Raw genomic sequence first — 23,909 nt, 5'->3', positions numbered from 1 at the left:
CCAAAAAAAAAAAAAGAAAGAAAGAAAGAGAACTTAATTTGTTCTGGAGATCTGTTCTTAACCTGACGTACCACTTTAGCTAATGGGGTCTCCCGCCGCCGCGCAATTTCTGTTCTCATCCTGAAGCAAAGTTCTTAACCCAAGGTACTATTTCTGGGTTGGCGGAGTCTGCAACCTAAAATGTCTGTAACCCGAGGTGCCACTGTACTAGATCCTGCAGTGGAGTGCAGGGCAGATAAACAGTCTAGACGTCTTTTGCCCCATTGGGCTTAGGCAAGAATCCCCAGCTCACATGAGACCAACGACAAAACAGAAAAATTTTCTTCAAGAGGATAGTCGCCTGTATAAAAATTACAGATATTTTAATGAGTTAAATGTACTAGTGCCACAATATTTTAGAAACATCTGTCTTGCAAAGAGCTACCAAGGAAAGGACAAAAATATTTTTTTCCTTAAAAAAGTTTAATTACAAGGTGCTTAGACTAACAAGTTCTATACAAAACCAGAACTCTTTTTTAAAAACAACAGCCTTATAAATATATAAACATCTTCTAATCCGAAAGATGAAGGGAAGGTGGAAGAGAGAAGAAAAAAGTCTCACTTCTAAATATTGCATATGCATAGTGCTACGGGGAGGCGAACAAAACCCTTTCTACCTTGACATTTTCTGGATGGTGTATTGCTGGCATTTTAAAGTTACCCACAGCTAGCATATTTTCAGCTTAATGGAACCGAAATGCCACACTTTCTCAATGAAGACCCATTCACGTCTGCCAGGTTAGCATGTTGTCTTTATACAGAATACAGTTGTTCATAGAGAGAATATATCTAAGAATAGTTAAAAGTAAGCCTTCATCTAGACCCAAAAAACCAGACACTTCATCCATGAATGAAGACTAGATTATGGCTTATGATGAAGGGGTAACTCCCCTCCTTCAATATTCACTGAATTTGAATAGGCAATGTTACTTCACAAAACACATTTTCTTGTAGAAAACGTGTATATCGCTCCAACATACCTCTTAAGTTACAAAAAAGGAACGAAAACCTTACAGAAATAAGAAATGATCCCTTGCTTTACAGAAGTCTCACATTTTGGACCCATCACACTATTCATTGGTAAGTGGGATTTGTCAAAACAACTAGAAAAACACCTTTAAAGTTTACTGTAGAGAAGGCAAAGAGACTTTGTTTAGATGATTCAAGTTATTGCAGCACCGGTGCACTAAGCAGGCTGTCTTTTGGGTTTCATAGTGAATCTTGCTTTCTGCAGACAAGCTTTTATAACCAGCTCAATCCAGGTGACTGAGTGATCTCTACCAATTACACTAGTTCTAAAAGATTAGAATTCTAGTTCATCACATGTAATTTATAAGAAACTAATCAGGATTGAAAGTTTAGATTTCTGCCCATAGATTAAATGTTTGTCTGCACCTCAAATCACATCTATTCCTTGCATTTCACTGAAATAACCTGAGAGGTCTGAGTGCCTTCAAGGCATAGTAGCACAAAGATAGAGGTGTTGACATTTGCAGCTTGGAACAGTGAAGTTCACAAATAATAATTCCCTAACTGAAGGTAGGAGTTGCATTATTTTGGCTAAAATACAAGGGGGAGAGGAGAAATAACTGCAATTTTATCCCTTTAATATTCTCACACCTGAACTTCAAAAAATTAACAAGCACTCGCACACAATTTTTGTTATCAATCTATTTTCACACAACACACTGCTTGAAGACAAAGCTACTTGGCAGATCCATTCCAGCTGAGAGCTTTGCTAGTTTACCAAAAATAAGTTTGAGCCCAAAGAGCAATGAACTGAAAGTCCTGTTCCTGATAAGTACAGAAGGGCAAAGCTTCTGCAATATTTCCCACCTTCTCATTAAATCGGCCACACAGATGGAAAGGCCTGTAACTCAATGCCACAGACCAGAAAGGCATGTACAGGAGACAAGACAGTAAGATATTGGAAAGTGGATAGGATAATGCCCATTGCCCCCGATGAACATACAGACAGTGGTCATGTGGCTGGTTAGCAAGCTGTTCTTATGAGCTTTGACAGTCCAACTTCTTTTTCCAAGGGCTTCTTGTGGGCTTCAAGCAACAAGCATCACAACCAGCAAGCATCACAAACCACAGTCCATCAGGAAAATGCTACCAGACTCTTTTGACTGCTATCGCTGGTGCAATGAGGAATATCACATTCGCATATTTCAGGCATTGCTCAGCTCCTTAACAAAAGGAAATCTTCCTGCTTGTGAAAAGTGGATAGTTAAGTGCATAGTCCTCGTTGAGGATCCCATCGGAAAGGAAATGGTGAGCACCTCTGCCAGCACCAGGAGGACTTTATCATGCAAGCACCAACCAATACCCATGATCCAAATCAGAAAGACGCCATCTCTGGCTGCTGGAAGCAAGGACCGCTCAAGCAAATGCACAGCTGACCTTTGCAGAGGAAGCTGGAATTGAGCGAGTCACGACAGTACAGAAGACGCTTTGTAAAAGTTACCAAGGGAAGAGAGACAGAAATCCTGGGGTTTTTTTAAAAAAAGGAATGACACTGTCGCCTCCTGAGCAATTAGACTTCCTGCAGCGGCTGGCTCTGGGGGCTTCTGCCTCTCTTCTCATGGAAAGTCAGTCTGGAGGCACCCTCCACACTCAGCTAGTACTTTAAAATAAACCCAGGAGTAAATATAAAACAACCCCAAAGGTGTGGGCTGGACCTCCAGTTTTCCATTCAGGGTGACGTTGAGAAAAGTCTTTTCTAAGTGCAGGCACCTGGCGCAATCCAAGACGGGACGGGCTGCTGAGTTTGCCAGAGGGCAGGTTTGCTGGCTCCACTCTCCTCTCACAGGCGGAGGTGCGGCACGGCTTTTGTGACATCCCGGAAGAAGGGGTGGTTGAGCGCAGTCTTGGCCGAGATCCTCTTGTTGGGGTCGTAATGCAGCATTTGCTAAAGGGGAAAGAAGCAAAGAGTTAGCGACACGCAGGGTGCCCAAGAACGGGCAGCCAACTCTCCTCGGTCCTGCACAGGAGACACATGATATAGTCTCTGTAGTGGGACACAGATGTTACCCCAGAAGCAAAAGCAGAGACTGAACTCAAAACAAAAACAGGACTGAGAACAGGGAGGTGGTGAAATATAGGAAGGAGGAGTTTGCGGCAACAAGAGCAAAATGTCAGAAAGCAGGAGTGAGGAACCTGGTTCCCTCCAGATGTTCTTGGACTGCAATTCCCAGCAGCCTCAGCTGGAACCTGGTTCCCTCCAGATGTTCTTGGACTACATTTCCCATCAGCCCCAGCTAGGGATGTTATAGGTAGGGAGGTCCACAAACAGACAGAGGTTAAGTATAAAGGCAGTTTTTCTTCCGTCGGTACCTAACACTGCTACATCTTAATCAGATACAGTATATACAACAGCGTGTGAGGCGTAAAGGTGAAAGCACTGGGATGTGGAATATATTCTGTATGTGTCCTAAATTCAGAAAATGATGGGAGAATACTGGAAAACGAAGAAACAATGGGCTACACTTTACCCATGCACCCTCACATTTTGTTATTTGGAGATGTTAAAGATATTGCTCTAATTGAGAATAGGGAATGAATACACCTAGACTGCTAAAATTTCTTGATTATTTGCCAAAATCAGAAGAAAACGAGCGCACCTCCCAGGAGATAATGGATAACCAAAATCTGAAACAGTTTAGGAACAAGCAAGCTCGCAAATATGGCGACAAGCAGAGAGAACAGGCAGAAGCCAATGTCTTCGTGGAAAAATTCAGTCTTCACTGGACATTGATCTGCTATATTTCTTTTGGTGTGGAAATCTGATTTTATATGGGGGGGGAGTGGTGTTTAAAGCAGATCCAAAGCCAGGACTGCCAATGCATCATTCTGAAGGCAATGGCAGGCATATGCCACTTCCTAAGGATTACTGGGCTTAAGCTCTGCAAGATATAGACACTTGCATGGGAATGCATACTCAAATCTCTCTAAAAAGCCAGAATTCCACTTATCGGACTTTACTCCAGGAAATGATCCATGACTTGGCTGAAGACATGTACAGAGCAAATGCTCTCATCCCAGTGGTCTGGATATTTGCTAATGCTCAATGCCCTTTCCCCCCTAAAGCTGTGGAGACTCTGTCCACGCTGCCTTGCTAACTCACCGCTAGGAGTTTCCTGCCCTCCTCATCCAGAGGCGGCACTACCTTACTGAAGTCCTGTCGGGCCCACTTGGGAAAGCTGGATTTGTAGTCGGGCATAGAGGTGACACCTGGCCACACAGTCTCGTCCGGCGTGCCGAGGGTGCGGAAGATGCGGAAGAGCTGGTCGATTTCCGAGTCCCCAGGGAAGAGGGCTCTGTGGGTTATCTGTTGGCAGGAGGAAGATAGTTCAGAATCCCGGTGCCATGAAATACCTTCCTTCCTTCCTTCAGCCAGCCACGCCTCCTTCCTCTCATGGCTGGCATAAAACTGTTGTGCTCAAGGGACTCAGCAGGGTGTAGTAATCAGGACTGGAGAGAAGCGAGTTCAGATCCCAACTCACCCATGAAGCTATTGGGCCAGACATTTACCTTTTACGGTGGGAGGACCTGTCACCCTGCAGATCTTCCTGGACTACAGTTCCCAACATTTCTGGCCAGTGACTACACTGGCTGGGGCTGACGGGATCCAACATTCCCCACCCGTTTTACATAAATCACTCTTGAGCATTTCTCGGTAGTTGTGCATGCCCTGTGGAATGCCCTCCCATCGGATGTCAAGGAAATAAACAACTATCTGACTTTCAGAAGACATCTGAAGGCAGCCCTATTCAGGGAAAGTTTTGAATGTTTGATGTCGTTTTGTATTTTAATTTGCTGGAAGCTGCCCAGAGTGGGCAGTGTAGACTGTAAATAATAAATTATTATTATTGCTATTATGAAAACTTCTACTGGAGGTATATCAGTTGCTGTAATAAGTTAACTCCAAAGGCGAAGCAGCAGTAGCAGGAAACCTACAATCCTTTACCATTTATATTCATTTATGTGCAGGGAGGTTTTCTCAATTGTGCTTAGCCTCCTCTACAACCATAGGAAGAGTGCAGAGAATGAAAGAAAAAAACACTTGGGCTGTTGCTTGTTCAAGGCCACAAAAATAGAGCAGTTCCGTGTCTAACCAGATTCTCTGCTGGACTACTGTGATGTGTTCTGTGTTGAGCTACTCATCAGAATGTATCAGAAGCTGCAGCTAATGCAGACTGCTGCTTCTCTATTAGTAAGAACAGACTCAAAGGGAGTATATAGCTCCAAGTCAGGCCTATCCGCACTGGCTTCCAATGTACTTCTGGACGGGGTGCAAATTGGGTAAATAACCTTAACGTCTTAAACTGCCTGGGCCCTGTCTCTTCTCCCACGTATACTTCCCACTTTCTGAGATCAGCAGCCTTACATGGATCCCCAGTTATAAAGGTGAGATAAAAGTAATGCACAGAGTACAGCTTCCTTTGGGATGACCACTAATCTCTGAAACTAATCTCTGCCCAGGAAGGGCCACCTGGCACCTCCCTGCCTAACTCCACTGCAGGAACAGCAACATAGCTCAGTGCTTTGAGTGCAGAAGATCCTGGACTCGATTCTCTGCACCTCCCAGTTAAAAGGACCTGGGAGAAGATGACAGGAAAGACCTTGTTTCCATCCAACACCCAGAGAGCAGCTGCCAGTCACATAAATAGTTTGACAGGCTGTAGCAAAAGGCCATTCTCAAATTATTTAATTTCTTATTTCCTGAACATTCGATTATGCTGCTGCTACATTGATCTTTTCGGATAGCCTGCAGAGTTCTAATCATACCTATCAATTGACTGTATGCTTATCACATTTTTTCACAGCGTATTTCTTTACATGAAACTCAAGTAACAGGTTTATTAAAAAAGCGATCTTTTAAGCTGTAACCTTTTTTATATAACTGCTTTGATCTGCTTTTCATCTTCAAAATTCAACCTGCCGCTTTTAGGTTCCATTTGGCTTTTTTAGTGCTGCCACTTGTACACAACTATTTTTCTTTGTTGCATTATTTACGTATTGTTATGTAAGCCTCATTTACCGGACGGAAAAGCAGCTAGTAAACTAAAATGCATTTTTGATCCTGGTACTACTTACAAGGGCTAACAGCCTTGTAAGATGCTGAAACCAAGATTGCCAGGCGATCCAGACCACCTAAGACCGAGGAAAGATATCTGACCCAGAAAGCTCCCATGGGAATCGTTCCACAAGTCCCTCCCTCCGTGACGCACAGCCCTTGGCATGAGCTGCGTGCAAGACAGTTATGCACTCATCTCCGGAGTACAAATGCTCAGCTGCCCCCACCCCACAGGAAAGGGAAGCATCGCCGCCCAGAGCAATACTGCCATCCTCAAAAGGTGAATCCACAACAGATCCCCTTCTGTTCCCTGCTGCCAGTTCTCTGGCAGTTTCTGCCCCAGGGAAAGGGGATGATGTTAGCGGTTGCTTGCCCCACAAGGTGCTGCCAAGTCAACTGATCCCGTCAGCAGCTCTTCACAAGGCAAAAGGCAAGGAAGTGGGAAGCATTTGATCAGGGCTCTAGCCCTGCTCCAGAAAGGAACACGTGAGAGCTCACTTATGTGAGCACCCAAGCTGATGTCACACCGACAGCGTTAAAACGGGGCTGGGCCCCAGACTTTTGAAGAAACTAGAGTTCCACGGGTGCAACTGATTATGTGGAGGACAGAAATCCTTGCAGTGTTTAAGGATCTGGGTGGAGGGTGGGGGGTAGGTGGTAAATATGCGTCCATCAGCAGCATTTGAAATTATTGGGCTCGGGCAGTTGTACAGTGGTACCTCTGGTTACGTACTTAATTCGTTCCGGAGGTCCGTTCTTAACCTGAAACTGTTCTTAACCTGAAGCACCACTTTAGCTAATGGGGCCTAATTGTGCTCCAGTGGCGCCGTGGCAGCGGGAGGCCCCATTAGCTAAAGTGGTGCTTCAGGTTAAGAACAGACCTCCAGAACGAATTAAGTACGTAACCAGAGGTACCTCCTTCTTTCCAGGACAGTGTGGATTCACATCTTCTGCCTCTGCCTCCCCAAGAGAACTTGCTTCGGGCTTTCAGACCCTGGTCTGTATTCAAGATTCCCTGACTGCCCCTTCCAACCTTAGTTTCGCTGGGTTCATTTTGATCAGCTGTTCCAGCTGATGCCAGGTTCACCACGCCCACCCCACTTCATTCCCGGAAAAAAGGTATATACCATCTCTGCGAAGATGCAACCCAGACTCCATATGTCCACAGCTGTTGAGTAGTATTTGCAGCCAAGGAGAATTTCTGGAGCTCGGTACCAGAGGGTCACCACCTAGTGTAAAGCACAAAACACCCATAAACAATTCAGTGTTATTGTTTTCCCCCTTTTATACATACATGCAATTAAATTACAGGCCATTGGTAGGAAGGAGTCCCAGTTTATTACAGGTGCAACTCCAGCCCCTGTGAATGAAGGTAAGATTAGCATTCAAAACAGGGGCACACGCCAGCAACTCCTTCATAAGGAGGGTTACCTTGAATGTGCACACCTAAAACAACCGGATAATCAAGAGGCTTGGATAAACATTCGCTCCACCAAGGTTTTTTCTGACAAAGAAAACACGGGGTCCAAAAAACAGCAACTATGAGGCTTTCCAGTTATTAGAAAATCAGTTGTACATGATGTTTTGACTTTAAAAGACTCAGGAATTATTTTCAAAAGAGTAGCCCTTTCCCCAACCTATATTGTTGCTCGCTGCAGATAACAACAATAGTATAATTAATAATAATTTTATTTCTACCCCGCCCATCTGCCTGGGTTGCCCCAGCCACTCTGGGTGGCTTCCAACAGATATAAGAACATAATAATGGTTGAAGGAGCTGGGTAAGTTTAGCCTCGGAAAGAGGAGACATAGAGATAATATCCATCTTCAAATATCTAAAGGGCTGTCACATGGAGGCTGGAGCAAGCTTGTTTGGGTTGGGGATGTTTACTGGGTTGTTTATGTTTATATTCTGTATTTTGCATTTTATATTGTGATTTTACATTGTAACTGCCCTGAGACCTGTGAGGATAGGGCAGTATACAAATTTAAGTATTATTTTTGTTACATATTATTTTTTATTATTACACATTAAAAGGGCTGCCTTCAGAAGTCTTCTGAAGGTTCTATCGTTATTCATCTCCTTGACATCTGATGGGAGGGTGTTCCACAGGGTGGCTGCCACTACCGAGAAGGCCCTAGTTATCCAACTTTTATTTAAAAGATAATCTGAAGATAATTTTTTTGCGGCCAAGGGCAGTACAGTGGTACCTCAGGTTACAGACGCTTCAGGTTACCGACTCCGCTAACCCAGAAATAGTACCTCGGGTTAAGAACTTTGCTTCAGGATGAGAACAGAAATCACACGTTGGCGGCGGGAGGCCCCACTAGCTAAAGTGGTACCTCAGGTTAAGAACAGTTTCAGGTTAAGAACGGGCCTCCAGAATGAATTAAGTTCTTAACCCGAGGTACCACTGTAGCTCAGTGGCAGAGCACAAGCTGTGCAGACAAAATATCCCAAATTTAATCCTTGACATCTCTAAGCAAGGCTGAGAATGACCCCTGACTAGAATCTTAACAGTCCACTGCCAGTCTGTGTAGCCTATACCAAAGAAGAGAAAACCAAGGGTCTGATGTGCTGTAGTGCAAATTCCCCCGTTGCTCACAGCAGCCCAGAATGGCTGTGGAAACCAAGCCAGATGGGCAGGGTATGAATAATAACATTATTAAAATTATGATTATTATTACAGCTGGGGGGAGGGGGATCCAAATCCCCAGACCAACCGTCTCTCTCGCACAAAGCAGGTGCCAGCTAAATAGGGAATTCTGGGCAACCGTGTATCCTTAGATCATAATAGTTAAACTAAAGCACTATTAATGCCCACATTGCTTTGGTTTTTTACCGATTTATGCTCGTAAGAAAGTCACAGCATCATTTTACATTTTGCAGGCTGCATCTCAATGACAGCTTTTCTAATGCTGTGTCCAAAAATGTCAATTGCTTACTGAAGATCTATTTTACTATATTTATGTAGTGGTACATATATTATTGGGACGCGGGTGGCGCTGTGGGTTAAACCAGAGCCTAGGACTTGCCGATCAGAACGTCAGCGGTTCGAATCCCCGCGATGGGGTGAGCTCCCGTTGCTCGGTCCCTGCTCCTGACAACCTAGCAGTTTGAAAGCGCGCCAAAGTGCAAGTAGATAAATAGGTACTGCTCCAGCGGGAAGGTAAACGGCATTTCCGTGCGCTGCTCTGGTTTGCCAGAAGTGGCTTAGTCATGCTGGCCACATGACCCGGAAGCTGTACGCTGGCTCCCTGGGCCAATAAAGCGAGATGAGCGCCGCAACCCCAGAGTCGGCCACGACTGGAAGTAATGGTCAGGGGTCCCTTTACATATATTATTATTATTATTATTATTATTATTGGTTGGCGAGAATCCTGCAGCTTGAGGCGGCTTTCTTTTGCCTCTCCTGCGGATTTCAATGTTTAGTATTGCTTTGCTTGCCGATTTATTCATTGATGACTGATTTACGGCATTTCCATCTACTCAACTGCATATATATCTATTTTAATATGCCCACCGGTCGAAAAGCTGCGCATAAATAAATCATCCAACAACAGCATCCACTTTTCCATCTAAAAGTACAACAGAAGCATCTGGCCACAATTTGAAAAATCTATAAATATACTTTAAAATATGAGAAACAGGGCAGACCCAGAAAACCCACCAGTCAGTAAACAGGGAGGAGCAGCACAGTACTAATATCACGTCGTTAAGAAAGCCACGTAAACCAGTTTTCAGTGCCTGTAAGAAAACATGGGCCAAAGACTCAGAGAAGGTCCTCTGCCCTGCACCCACAAACTGGCACTTATGCCAATGTTAAAACACACAATAGGGCTTCTGATGTGGACTTGAACGATCAGGGCAACTTCTTATCGGAAAAGACGGTTCTTAAAGTATCCCGACTCCAAGGCATTTAAAGCTTTAGAGCTGAAAAGCCTTTTGAATTGAGTGTGGATGCAAATTGATGGCCAGCGAAGAGGGTTTATGTGACCAAACCTACTGGCACCGGTTTGAGGTCGGGAACTGCATTTTTAAACAAATCAAGCTTCCAAACTGTCTTTAGGTGCAGCCAGGATGCATTTGATTTAAATCCCGGGTCAGTAAGACTTGATTTAAATCATATTTCTTTTACAGAAAGACTCATTCTTGCTGGTATAATCTTAATATTTACAACCAGAAGAAGGTTTAATTTTTGGAATAATAAATTTTCAGAGTAGTTTTTACAGTTATATAAAAAATTACTGATTTGGTTATACTATTAGAATTACATAGACCGATAATTATGAAATTATTGTGAGGTTTAATAAGTTCACTGTTTATATTTGGACAACTCTTCTGCTGTACCTTATTGGAAGGAGAAAAACAATCATTTCCTTAATAACAATTTAAACAATTTATTTAACTAAAACAGTAACATTATAGCATATGTATCCATGTTTGTTAACTGGTGTGGTTAAACTTTTTTTTTTAAAACGCACTTAAATTTTTAAAAATCTTTTATTATTATTATTATTAAATCATTGAATTTTATCCACCCTGGGTGCAGCCCCATGTAATACTAACTAGTTATACGGAGCTCCCTGGACCATCAATTTGGGGGAAATCTCTGGGATGCCAATTTGTGCCATTACATTACACACTTGCAGCACCGAGACAATTATTTCCCCCAATATTTGGGGAGTTGGGGGGGGAGGGAGAAAATCAATCAGAAACAAGCAAGCAACACACACTCACTTCGTGCGTGTAGGTTCGCACGGGCACGCCAAACGCCCGAGCAAGCCCAAAGTCGGCCAATTTTATGGCTCCCTCTGCGTTGATGAGGAGGTTTTGTGGCTTCAGGTCACGGTGGAGCACGCGGTGAGAGTGGCAGAAGGCGAGTCCCTGCAGCAACTGGAACAGGTAGCTCTAGGGGAAGAGAGACAGAAAGGATGAGAGACAAGAAAGCAGCCCTACAGAACCAACGGAAAGTTCGCTGTCAGGAGAACTGGCCTCAGCACCAGCAGCTGAGAGCTTAAAATGCTGGGAACCCATCCAAAGTTCCTTCCTGCTACTTGAACCTACGAGGTGTCGCCACTTAAGCTGAGTCAACAGCTCAAGCAGAGATGACCTAAATCCTCTCCCGTCATTAAAATTCATTTGATCTCGGCATTTTGGAAATGAATTTTAATGACGGGAGGGGACATCTTTGCTGCTGAGTCACCTGAACTGGCCACGCCTAGAAAGTTTTAAGTAGGGAAAAGGGATTGGATTTGTCTGTGTTAAGTTTGCCACTGGAGCACCAACTTCTTTCAGCCTATTCACCGCTAAATATATGAATAAGTCGTGTATATAACCAGGCGCATCTGTGCTGTGGTTGGGGACTTTACACTTATTTTGGAAGGCATGTTGCCTCAAGCTTGAATTATTCTCCGTTTGATACACCATCCAAAAAATCCTCTGCTCTGGGAAATTCGCTTAAGTCACATTACTTGGCGTTACCTTGTATATATTGTAGGCCACTTGACTATGAATGAAGATACAATTTAGTAGCTGTATGAAGTGTTGCAATCAAATTATCAGCCTGACAGTGGTACCTCAGGTTACATACGCTTCAGGTTACATATGCTTCAGGTTACAGACTCCGCTAACCCAGAAATAGTGCTTCAGGTTAAGGACTTTGTTTCAGGATGAGAACAGAAATTGTGCTCCGGTGGCGCGGTGGCAGCAGGAGGCCCCATTAGCTAAAATGGTGCTTCAGTTTAAGAACAGTTTCAGGTTAAGAACGGACCTCCGGAACAAATTAAGTTCTTAACCTGAGGTACCACTGTACTTTTAGGTTGCCAGGTTTTTCTGTTCGCAACACAGGTGATCCTTACTGCCACTTTTTGTCTCAGACCTGGCGGCTAAGGATTTACAGCCCAGGAGAAAGGACTGCTATAAGATCCAACAGAACATTTCCCTTCCCAACTGGCCTTGGGGCTCACATGGATCCTAGTGCATTTGCAATTACCGTGAATGCATGGAGAAGAGCAAATTACTCCTCCACAGAATCCCTGCCTGCCTGTTGAAGTATGGAGAGTCCACGCTATGGGTAGGCAAACTAAGGCCCAGGGGCCAGATCCGGCCCAATCGCCTTCTAAATCCGACCTGCGGATGGCGGAAATGACTGGCAGAATCCGAGACCAGGGAGAAGAGTCGGTGGAAGAAGATTGGAAGAAATTTAAAGACTATTTACAGAAATATTGCAAAATTAATGAATGTTAGAATGATGTTGGATTGAAGTTAAGTGGTTTCTAGCTGTAATGGTATAAAAGAATATGGAAAAATTGGATTTTCAATATGTAAAAACCTAATGCTATAATATATTAAGATTAAAGATCAGGATTAAAAAGGAGGGAAAGGAACTGCTGAACTAATAAATTGAACTGGAATACAAAAAAGGGAGGTATGAGGAGGTCCGGGAAACAAGTAAATGAAAGAGAAGTGATGAAAAGATGGAATTGTTTTTAATTTTTTTTTTTTGTATTTTGTATTTTTCTTTTTTCTATTTTTCTCTTTCTTATTTATGTATCCTTTTTTTGAAACTTTAATAAATATCATTTAAAAATAATAATAAATCCGACCTGCGGAAGGTCCGGGAATCAGCATGTTTTTACATGAGTAGAATGTGTCCTTTTATTTAAAATGCATCTCTGGGTTATTTGTGGGGAATAGGAATTCGTTCTTTTTTCTTTTCTTTTTTCAAAACATAGTACGGCTCACCATAAGGTCTGAGGGACAGTGGACCGGCCCCCTGCTGAAAAAGTTGCTGACCTCTGCTCTACGCAAACCAAGGACAAACCAGGGGGGACCACACAAAGTCCTGCCCCCACCCCCATGGGCAGATTGTGTGCCACAGCCCTTCTTTTATTATAAGCCAAGTTGGGAGTTTTTTTGTCATTTTAAAAACACATCACCGAAGGATAAAGTGTGAAAACAACATTAAACCATACAATCTGTACCCATGTCTATCACAGGTGGCGCTATGCTCTAAACCACTGAGCCTCTGGGGCTTGCCGATCAGAAGGTCGGCGGTTCGAATCCCCATCCTCCTCCTCCTCCTTTATTATTTATACCCCGCCCATCTGGCTGAGTTTCCCCAGCCACTCTGGGCGGCTTCCAATCGAGTGTTAAAAACAATACAGCATTAAATATTAAAAACATCCCTAAACAGGGCTGCCTTCAGATGTCTTTTAAAGATAGGATAGCTGCTTATTTCCTTCACATCTGAAGGGAGGGTGTTCCACAGGGTGGGTGCCACTACCAAGAAAGCCCTCTGCTCCCATTGCTCTGTCCCAGCTGTTATCAACCCAGCAGTTTGAAAGCACGCCAAAAAGTGCAAGTAGATAAATAGATACTGCTGCGATGGGAAGGTAAATGGCGTTTCCGTGCGCTCTGGTTTCCGTCACGGTGTCCCTTTGCACCAGAAGCGGCTTAGTTATGCTGCCCACATGACCCAGAAAGCTGTGTGCGGACAAACACCGGCTCCCTCGGCCTGAAAGCGAGATGAGCCCTGCAACCCCATAGTCACCTTTGACTGGACTTAACCATCCAGGGTTCCTTCACCTTTATTTTACCCATTTCTATATGAAGATGTTAGGGACGCGGGTGGCGCTGTGGGTTAAACCACAGAGCCTAGGACTTGCCAGTCAGAAGGTCGGCGGTTCGAATCCCCGCGACACGGTGAGCTCCCGTTGCTCGGTCCCTGCTCCTGCCAACCTAGCAGTTCGAAAGCACGTCAAAGTGCAAGTAGATAAATAGGTACCGCTCCGGCGGGAAGGTAAATGGTGTTTCTGTGTGCTGCTCTGGTTTCACCAGAAGTGGCTTAGTCATGCTGGCCACATGACCCGGAAGCTGTACGCCGGCTTCCTCGGCCAATAAAGCGAGATGAGCGCCGCAACCCCAGAGTCGGTCATGACTGGACCTAATGGTCAGGGGTCCCTTTACCTTTATATGAAGATGTTACCCAACTCTAGAGAGATCCAAGATCTAGCCTTTCTCCACACTGGTGCATTCCTTCTATGCATGCGCATACAGGACTCCCTGAACATGCCGGGAGTTTCCTCATTCACTTCAACGCTGGCCTTGTGCACACATTCCACCGCAGACACAAAGCCGCCCTCAGAAAAGGAACAGGGCGAACCTGCGAGTGCAGGAGCACAACATCGTCACTTCTGCACTAATCTGGGTATTAGCGAAAACCAACGTCGCCAGTGTATTCACAGTGTGTGTGCCTACGTGTTTCATAGCCTAGCAGCCCTGCCCTCCTCCTAGTCACCTTGGTAAGGGGCAACTCTACGCCACTGATGGCGGACGAAGAATCCATGAACTTCTTGAGGTCCTGGTGTAGGAACTCAAAGACCAGGTAGAGCTTGTTCTCGGTGTGGATCACATCCAGCAACCTGGAGAGTCGGGGAAGGAAGAAATAAGGAATCTGATAAGGAAGCAGTAATGAGAAGGCATTTTTCTGGCCAGGAATAATGCAACACCCATAAACCTTAATAATAATAATAGTAATAATTTATTAGTTATACTCCGCCCATCTGGCTGGGTTTACCCAGCCACGCTGGGCAGCTCCCAACAGAATATTAAAAACACAATCAAACATTAAAAACTTCCCTAAACAGGGTTGCCTTCAGATGTCTTCTAAAAGTCAGACAGTTGTTTATTTCCCTGACATCTGATGGGAGGGCGTTCCACAGGAAGGGTGCCACTACTGAGATGGCCCTCTGCCTGGTTCCCTGTAACCTCACTTCTTGCAGGGAGGGAACCGCCAGAAGGCCCTCGGCACTGGACCTCAGTGTCTGGACTGAACGATGGGGGGTGGAGACGTTCCTTCAGGGCCGAGGTCTTTTAGGGCTTTAAAGGTCAGCACCAACACTTTGAATTGGGCTCGGAAACGTCCTGGGAGCCAATGGAGGTCTTTCAGGACCAGTGTTATGTGGTCTCAGCGGCCACTCCGTCACCAGTCTATCTGCCACATTAGTTGCAATTTCCGGGTCACCTTCAAAGTTAGCCCCACGTGGAACACATTGCAGTAGTCCAAGCAGGAGATAACCAGGGCATGCACCACTCTGGCAAGACAGTCTGCGGGCAGGTGGGGTCTCGGCCTGCGTACCAGATGGAGCTGGCAGACAGCTGCCCTGGACATAGAACTGACCTGTGCCTCCATGGACAGCTGTGAGTCCAGAATGACTCCCAGGCTGCGCGCCTCAAAGATTTATAGAAACAGAAACACTGGGGAGTGGTAGCTCTGTGCAGTTTGACTATTATGTAATCTTCTTTGAAGCATCCTCTGATAGTTGCTACCAGATACTGGATAGAATGGGCAGTTAGGATGGCACCTCCAAGGAGTGTTGTAAGGTAAAGGGACCCCTGACCATTAGGTCCAGTCGTGACCGACTCTGGTGTTGCGGCCCTCATCTCGCTTTATTGGCCGAGGGAGCCGGGGTACAGCTTCCGGGTCATGTGGCCAGCATGACTAAGCCACTTCTGGCGAACCAGAGCAGCGCACAGAAACGCCGTTTATCTCCTTGCCGGAGTGGTACCTATTTACCTACTTGCACTTTGACATGCTTTCGAACTGCTAGGTTGGCAGGAGCAGGGACCAAGCAACGGGAGCTCACCCCGTTGCGGGGATTTGAACCGCCAACCTTCTGATCAGCAAGTCCTAGGCTCTGTGGTTTAACCCACAGCGCCACCCGCATCCCAAGGAGTGTTGTACCCTTAATAAATTGACTGGAACGGAAGACATTCTACTCACTCCTTCCCAAAGCACAGATCTCAGCCAACTTCCTTCCACATACTTACTTGACAATGTTGGGGTGGTTCAGCTCCTTTAGCAGGGAAATCTCCCGGATGGCTGTACTCGGAACGCCTTCCGTCTCCCTGCGAACAAAGAGGGGAAACAAGGTGAGAAGGGCAGAGAGGGTGCTACAGAGCGGAAGTAGCCGTGTCCATGACCCACTGATCCGACATAATAAGATGCTCCCTCAATGTGGCAAACTGGGCACCAAAACTGGGCACTTGTGGGAGAAAGGATTTTCCACTGTGGACGTTTATTCAGCAAAGGCATGCGGTCTAATCAGTTTGCACACTGAAGCCCAAACAACATTGCACTGGGCCTTCCCCTGTATCTAGCCTAGGTGATTAACCTTAAATCATATAAAATCAGTTCCTGGAATGTGCAGTGATGCCAGCGGCTGAACTGTTTTTGATGGTGGTGCTACGTACCCAGACTAACTCACTTTGCCAAATACCTTGGTTTTCGAACAGCTTAGTTCCCGAACATTTTGGCTCCCGGATGTTGCAAACCTGGAAATGACTGTTCTGCTTGCAAACTATTTTTGGGACCTGAACGCCCAAGGCTTCTGATTGGCTGCAGGAACTTCCTGCAGCCAACCAGAAGCTGCAATTTGGTTTTTGAACATTCTGGAAGTCGACCGGACTTCCGGAACAGATTCTGTTCGACTTTCAAGGTACGATTGTAGTATAGAAGGGTTTGAAGGGGTGGAAGGAATTGCCCTAATTAAGTTAAAAGCAGGGCAGGCAAACTGCCACCATGTTAGAACAGGGGTACAGAACTCTGAATATTGCCAGCAGGCTAAACAGGCACAGGTTTCAACCTCCACCTAGTGTTGTATGGGGAACCCCATAGCACAGACAATCTCGCTTGGTTTGCCCTCACCACCACTCAGATAACTGGCAGCGACAGCCAGCCTCCCTTGCTGATGCACAATCAGGAGTGTGCTTTAAGGCTCCCAATTCTGAACTGGCAGCTGCATTTTCACCTGCCCAGCACCTGATTTCACATGTGCATGGCAGGTGGGCATGCCACGAACTGCAGGTAATTTGCACGTAAGTTATCAATGCAGACCGCTGCTAGGACCAAACGGACAGCCAAGAGAATGCTATGTTCAAACAGCATTTTCCTGTCTCTGAAAACCATGAGGCAGGGGTTTGGAAAGGGTGCTGACCTTTAAAGCCCTAAACGGCCTCGGTCCTGTATACCTGAAGGAGCATCTCCACCCCCATCGTTCAGCCCAGACACTGAGATCCAGCACTGAGGGCCTTCTGGCGGTTCCCTCATTGCGAGAAGTGAGGTTACAGGGAACCAGGCAGAGGGCCTTCTCGGTAGTGGCACCCGCCCTGTGGAACGCCCTCCCACCAGATGTCAAAGAGAACAACAACTACCAGACTTTTAGAAGACATCTGAAGGCAGCCCCGTTTAGGGAAGTTTTTAATATTTAATGCTGTCTTGTTTTTAACACTCGATTGGAAGCCGCCCAGAGTGGCTGGGGAAACTCAGCCAGATGGGCGGGGTATAAATAATAAATTATTATTAATATTATTATTATTATGAGATCAGAATGCTGAAAAAAAGGCAGCAACTGCACACATCCCATGTTCTCTTTGGGGAGAGAAATACCTTAAAAGTAGGGACAGGGGTGGGGGATAATAATATGCACAGTGTTCTGTCTATGGCACACAGCCTCAGTTTACCAAGTAATTACAGTATCCCCATCAATGTCTAAAATAAAAAATATATGCTCATTATACTGTTAACAGTGCCCTCAAGCGCTGGGAAACTCTTTCCAAAGGCACAGCTCAAGCAGCACATTTTCAAATATGCAATTAATGGATCTAATTAATCTATTAGCAACGCCAATAAAATAATCATTGCTTCTGGCCTACTATACCAAAGGGAAAGGAACGCAGCGCAAGTCAAGTTGATCTATTTCATTAGGTCAACCTCTTTCGGGATCAACAATTCAACTGCCAGGGATCATGCTTGGCTGCAATGCTGCTCATAAGCCATAGGGACTGGCCTTCTCCCTTTCTAGAGCAGGGAAACAAACCCTAAGCAAGAGACCAAGAACAAACCCTGGCTCCCAGCCACAGCTTATTTGGAAGAAACGCAGTGCGCATACACACTGATTCACACAACGCTAAAAGCCGGCTGCTTCCTTCCTCGGCTTGCTTCTGTGCTCTAGGAAGCAAAGTGCAAAACAGGGGACATTTGAGTTGTGTGTACCAGTATGCAGTAGGTCTTTAAACCGGGCATGTCCAAAGTCCGTTTCGGGGGCCTAATCCAGCCCACCGGTCGGTTTAATCTGGCCCCTGTGGCAGTTTATTCCCTGGGGTAAGATCCTAAAAAAAAAAAAACACCTCAACAACTTTAACCCTAAAAATCGCTCAACTACCTCAATCTTAAAAATAGCTGAACAACTGTGGTAAAATCATAAAAAGCTGAACAACTTCAATTCTAAAAAAAGGTCAACAACTTTGGCTGGCCCTTCACTTCACCAAATCTGGCCCTCTTTGAAAAAAGTTTGGACACCACAGCTTTAAACTATGGTTTGCTGTTAGCTTTTCTGAGTGAATGTCATAGAGGCAAAAATGAGCTCCATAGAACTCAGCCAGACTCATGGCTCAGTTTCTGAACCTACCGTGAATGCAAGGTGAACATCAGGTATAACACAATGTACCTCTAAAAATGTCAAACCACAGTCATTGCTAGGCACATGAGAAGCCTGCACCCATTTTTTTTAAATTAACCATTGCGGTTAGCTGTCCACATAGCTATTTACATCAGTTTGCCGTTGATTCCAGGAACTTCAGGCCTTGCTTTTCAAGAACAACTTAAGGCTTGTTTTTCCCACCTGATGGCCTTAGCATTAAACAGTCAGTAGGCTGTTGGGCAAGGGCTGGGAAAATCCAGAGCATGAATTCAGCTAAGTTCACTGGGCGACAAGCCTAATCTTCTGAAAAGTTGTCGTGAGAATTAATTAGGAAGAAGAAACAAGGATGTCAACATGGTGCTTCTTCAGAGTAAGGTTGGGATATAAATGTATCACAGTCAACGTTCACTATGTTTTAAACCCCCAAGTAACAGTAATATAAATAGTTGACCCTACAACACGATCCTAAACGTGACTACTCGAGAGGATGTCCCCTTGAGTTCAACAGAAATAGCTCAAGGGTGGCTATAGGATTGTAGATCTAGGGTAATTCATTCCAATCTAGTACATTGGGCACTGTATAAACACAGAGTAGCAAGACTGCTCAGGGACGCGGGTGGCGCTGTGGGTTAAATCACAGAGCCTAGGACTAGCTGATCAGAAGGTTGGCGGTTCGAATCCCCACGACAGGGTGAGCTCCCATTGCTCGGTCCCTGCTCCTGCCAACCTAGCAGTTCGAAAGCACGTCAAAGTGCAAGTAGATAAATAAGTACCGCTCCGGCGGGAAGGTAAACGGCGTTTCCGTGTGCTGCTCTGGTTCACCAGAAGCAGCTTAGTCATGCTGGCCACAGGACCCGGAAGCTGTACGCCGGCTCCCTTGGCCAATAAAGCGAAATGAGCGCCGCAACCCCAGAGTCGGCCACAACTGGACCTAATGCTCAGGGGTCCCGTTACCTTTAGCAAGACTGCTCAGTTTACATTAAACCCACAATAGTGGGGAAGGGAGTAGGTTTTGCCACTCATGTAAAGTCATATTTTGCCAACAGCACATCCTGAACCTAGAACCTATTGCCTGCCTTAAGATATAGGAGGATTAGTGTTCAAAATTTGCCTGGTGCCAAGAGCATTTTGCACCTGGCTAACAGCCACTTGAAACCATGTGAAGATGCCTGGGTGTCAGGATGACGCCCGACATCTCCACCATCTGGAGGTGCGTGCCTGGTGATCCTTGGATCTTGATGGTTTTCCCACACTGGCAACACACCCTGTAGAATTCTATCTGTTATATTTCATCTGCACAATCAGAATGAATTTCAGGAACCAAAAACTCCTATACTGAAAAATATGACTTTCGAGCTGCCTGGCCCCGGAAATGGCAACTAGGCATTCTGTGTTGGCAACTGCAACCCTGGTTTAAGGAGCCATTTAGCACCTAGCTTACATATCTGAATTTCTAACATTAATGAGGATAGGCTGTGGTCACAGAAAATACATCACTTTGCCCATGCTCAAAGACACTCTCCTCTCCAGCCTGGAAGAATTAATCCCAACCACTGATTAAGAGTATGAGAACAGGAGAAAAGTCCTGCTCGGGTCAAAGACCCATCTTTGTCCTCACAGTGGCCTATAGGAAGCCTGTAAGCAAGGCCCGACCACAACCTTCCCACTGCGCTTGCGACTCCCAGCAAACAGCATTCAGGGGAAATTCAGGGTTCTCTTCCAGCCCAGATTCTCCTGGACTGCCCATTTCGAAGCAGCACAATCAAGATGAGGCCCCAGCGCCACTAGGAAAAAAATCTAGATACAAAATGAGGGGCTCCCTTCCCCGTCAAGAAGACACACACTATACATTTAAGGTGCATGACGTTTCCCAAAGAATCCTGCGAACTATAGTTTGCTAAAGGTGCTGGAAACTGCATGCCAGTGGAGGGGAAACTACAGTTCCTACTGTTCTTTAGGGAAATCATATATGTGTTGAATATTCTTTAAATTTATGGTGTGTATAAATCACCCTGAGGATCCCACGGGCATAGCCAGCCAGGATTTTTCTTTGGGGGGGAGCAAAAAGTTGTTGAGCTTTTTGGGGGGAGATCACCCAAAAAGTGTTGATCATAGGTAAAAAAAATCCCACCAAATAGAGCACAATTACTGGGGGCAGGCTTCTGCTGGGGAGGCCGGAGCTCAGTTAATTTGGTACTGTATTTTTAAAGCTTTTCAATAATTTTGGAGGATTATGCCTTCCCCCTTGGCTACGCCTATGGAGGGTCCCATCCCGACAATTCGATTAGAACTTAAAATGTGTGCAAAATAAGCCCGGTGGCCTTTTGCAATGCAGTAACTGGCCATAACGAACATTTTAGCATCGCTCAGTAAATTAACGCCGCAAGGGGGTCATTCAGATCAGCATGAACAGAATCGTACTTTTCAATAAGTTGCAATTCAGAAGTTTCATATGAAACTTGAGAGAGAGAGGAAGGGAAAATTGTGTACTCAAAGTAAGTCCAGCACCCTGAACCGGAGTAACTGGGCATTGCAGTCAAGCAAAACCACGACTTATGGGCAACCCCCCCCCAACATTAGAGTAGGTACTACGAGCCCCCCCCCCAAAGTGAGGCCAAGAGAGCGGGAGGGGAGGGGAGGAGAACGGCTCTCTCCCGCTCCGCCTCGCGTAGGTCGGCCCTAAATATATACCGAATCGGCGCACAAGGGAAGTTCTGTTCTCCGTCCGCGAAGTTACAGGAAGGAGGGAGGGCCGCGAACCCACCCATTCAAAAGAGAAAATCCCGGCTCCTCCTCCTCTTCCTCCTAAAGCAAAGAGAGGAGCAGATTCGTCTGCAGATTCTTTCCAGCGCCTTCAGGCAGCAGCGAAGGGGATTTTTTATTTTTTGCTCGCCAGGTCACCCAGAGTTTCTTTCTTAGAAATTGGGTTTTGTTTTTGGGGTTTTTTTGGAGTGGGTGGGGGTGTCTGGCGAGGAATTATTTGCACTCACGTGTCCAGGCGGATTTTCTTAAGCGCCACCACCTCCCCGGTGACTTTGTTCTTCGCTTTGTAGACCACGCCGTAGGTGCCCTCGCCGATCTTCTCCACCTTCTGGAAGTTCTCCATGGGAGGAGGGTTTGGCTGGGGTGGATCCCAGCTTGCCTCTCCGTAGAGCGCAGAGAGATCGGGGCAGGCAGGAAGGAAGGAAAGAAAGAAGGAAGGAAGGGGCAAGTAGTTAGCGAGATCCAGGCGGGGCACTTCCCTGATCAGTTGGAGAAGGCTGCAAACTCCCCGCGCGTTCGACGCCGCGCAAAATGGAACGTTGTGTATCTTTTTTCCCCGGCGGTTGGCCGCGCTCCTGCGTTCTCTTTCCCGCGCGCGAAGCCGAGCAACTTGGCAACAATGCGAGCGCTTCCCGTTCCACGGCTCCTCCTCCGTCTCCCAGTCTGCTTCCCGCGTTCCATTCGCCACGCCCACCCTCTCCTCCGATTGGCTCTGGCGCCCTCGGCGGAGCACGCGGGTGTCTGGCTTGGCGGGAGTTTTTCCTAAAAGGGCTAGTAGTAGTTTCGAGAAAGAGAGGGAAAGGTGCGGTATCCTAAAAGGTGGGTTCTGGGGGGAATCCTGCTAACGTCTGTGTGGCTGTCAACACAGAGATGCAGCTTAAAGCCCGTTTTTTGCCCACCCCGCCGTAATATTATTATTATTATTAATAATAATTTTTATTTATACCCCGCCCTCCCCAGCCAAGGCCGGACTAAGGGCGGCTAACAAGCAATAATAAAAACAAGTTGAATGAATGCAACTTAAAAATAAGATTAAAATACAACATTAAAATATTGGAACATTAAAATATTTATTATTAAAATATTAAAAGTTAAGTATTTCAGCTTCCTCTTATGGCAGCACTGCCCATGGCCGCTAAGGGGTGTAGACAGTAAATAACAAATACTTAACTAAAAGCAGAAATTGTAGAAAGATTTCGACAGATTTTTTTTTCTCACCACTTGCGGAGACATTTCATTCCGAATCTGCTAGACAGAGGATGTTGACAGGTGGGTGTCCTGCCCACCCCCCTATTAACATAAATCCTGGCTATGTCCATGGCACTGCCTTTGGATTCTGAAACCATTTTGAAAGAGGGGGGCAGGAAGAATCCTTTGAACGCTTTGGAACCTTCACAAAGGGATTTCTGAGTAAACATGCGCTGCAGAGTGCGTTTAATCTTCCACTTGACTATACGGAGGGGGAGCTATTTACATAGTGAAATCCCAGGGTTTGTTGTGACAAAAAACCCCCCAAAAACATAAGGATAGCCTCATGGATCAGGCCAGTGGCCATCTAGTCCAATATCTTGTTCTGACAGTGGCTACCTAGAAGTCCGTGGGAAAACTGCAAGCAGGACAGGAGAGCCGGGGTCTCCAGCAACTGATATTATTATTATTATTTATTATTATTGTTATTATATTCAGAAGTATTGCAGGCTCCCACGTACAGGAGGCAGCGTACAGCCATCATGCCAAGTAGCAATTTATAGTCTTATTCTCCATGAAGTGTTCTCAGCCCCTTTTGAAGCCAACCAGCCTTTGGAATTGAATTCCATAGTTTAACTGTGCACTCTAAAACTATATGCGGGGCTTCTCCCCCAGAGTCGGACACGACTAAACGACTAAACAACAACATACATGAGTGTAAAAGGGGGGAAAGCATGGGCAACGAACCGCAAGCGGTACACAATATGCATGTACAGAATAAGCACAGTGACCTTTTGCAATGCAGTAATTGGCAATAACAAACATTTTAGCATTGCTCAGTAAATTAGCACAGGAAATCATTGCCGCTATTCAGATCCATATGAACAGAAGCATACTTCTCAGTGAGTTGCAGTTCAGAAGTTTCACATGAAACTTGGGAGAGAGAAATTAAACGTGCTATTTATTTATTTTAATGGTGCAGGATTAAATTAAAGAAATTAGAATGGTACACAGCTGTGTCATGAGGACCCCTGCCAGCAGGAACATTCTCAAATCTAAGGGAGATTCTTATCAATTAAAAAAATATCAGGAGGAGCAGATTGCATTTCATAAACTAAAGGGAAATATGCAGCCCCTGTGAAATGGGTGAGTTCATTTGCTTATTGTTATTTTATCACTTATACAGCACAAAAAATGTGCTGTGCAGATTAGCATTTAGGACAGTCCAGTCCCACAGGCTCACAATCTAATAGAAACTATACAAAAGGAAAAGAGAATAGTGAGGGATGAGAAAAGCAAGCAAATTCAGATACCAAGTCTTTCCCATGACAGAATTGCATAGTAAATTGGT

The 23,909-nt window shown here is 45.5% G+C and overlaps 1 protein-coding gene across 2 annotated transcripts; it reads right to left on the bottom strand.

Annotated features, from left to right (window-relative positions):
* Positions 1 to 343: 343 nt before the first annotated feature.
* CDK2 (cyclin dependent kinase 2) lies at positions 344 to 22,028 on the bottom strand. 2 transcript variants are annotated; one of them, XM_080994998.1, is made up of 7 exons: positions 21,598 to 22,028; positions 15,957 to 16,034; positions 14,425 to 14,548; positions 10,863 to 11,033; positions 7,249 to 7,350; positions 4,169 to 4,372; positions 344 to 2,953 (listed from the first exon to the last, which is right to left on the bottom strand). In XM_080994998.1, the coding sequence occupies exons 1-7, from the start codon at positions 21,711 to 21,713 to the stop codon at positions 2,849 to 2,851; spliced, it is 900 nt and encodes a 299-aa protein (XP_080851124.1). In that variant the 5' UTR covers positions 21,714 to 22,028; the 3' UTR covers positions 344 to 2,848. The 2 variants fall into 2 exon arrangements, with proteins under 2 accessions (XP_080851124.1, XP_080851125.1); XM_080994999.1 differs by lacking the exon at positions 21,598 to 22,028 and adding an exon at positions 21,299 to 21,383.
* Positions 22,029 to 23,909: the final 1,881 nt, after the last annotated feature.

The sequence above is a fragment of the Podarcis pityusensis genome (genome assembly GCF_964106645.2).
Source record: "Podarcis pityusensis genome assembly, chromosome: 2".
In the NCBI taxonomy this organism is placed as follows: domain Eukaryota; kingdom Metazoa; phylum Chordata; class Lepidosauria; order Squamata; family Lacertidae; genus Podarcis; species Podarcis pityusensis.
The sequence above is the reverse complement of the archived record's forward strand: the minus strand, read 5'-3'. Positions and strand labels throughout refer to the sequence as shown.

Excerpts from the sequence above, each read along its gene's own strand:
- CDK2 (XM_080994998.1), bottom strand. The coding sequence starts at position 21,713 with ATGGAGAACTTCCAGAAGGTGGAGAAGATCGGCGAGGGCACCTACGGC. Across the intron at positions 4,373-7,248 it reads GTTGCATCTTCGCAGAGATG|ATAACCCACAGAGCCCTCTT; the intron begins GTATATACCTTT and ends TCCTGCCAACAG. Across the intron at positions 2,954-4,168 it reads AGGGCAGGAAACTCCTAGCG|CAAATGCTGCATTACGACCC; the intron begins GTGAGTTAGCAA and ends TTTCCCCTTTAG.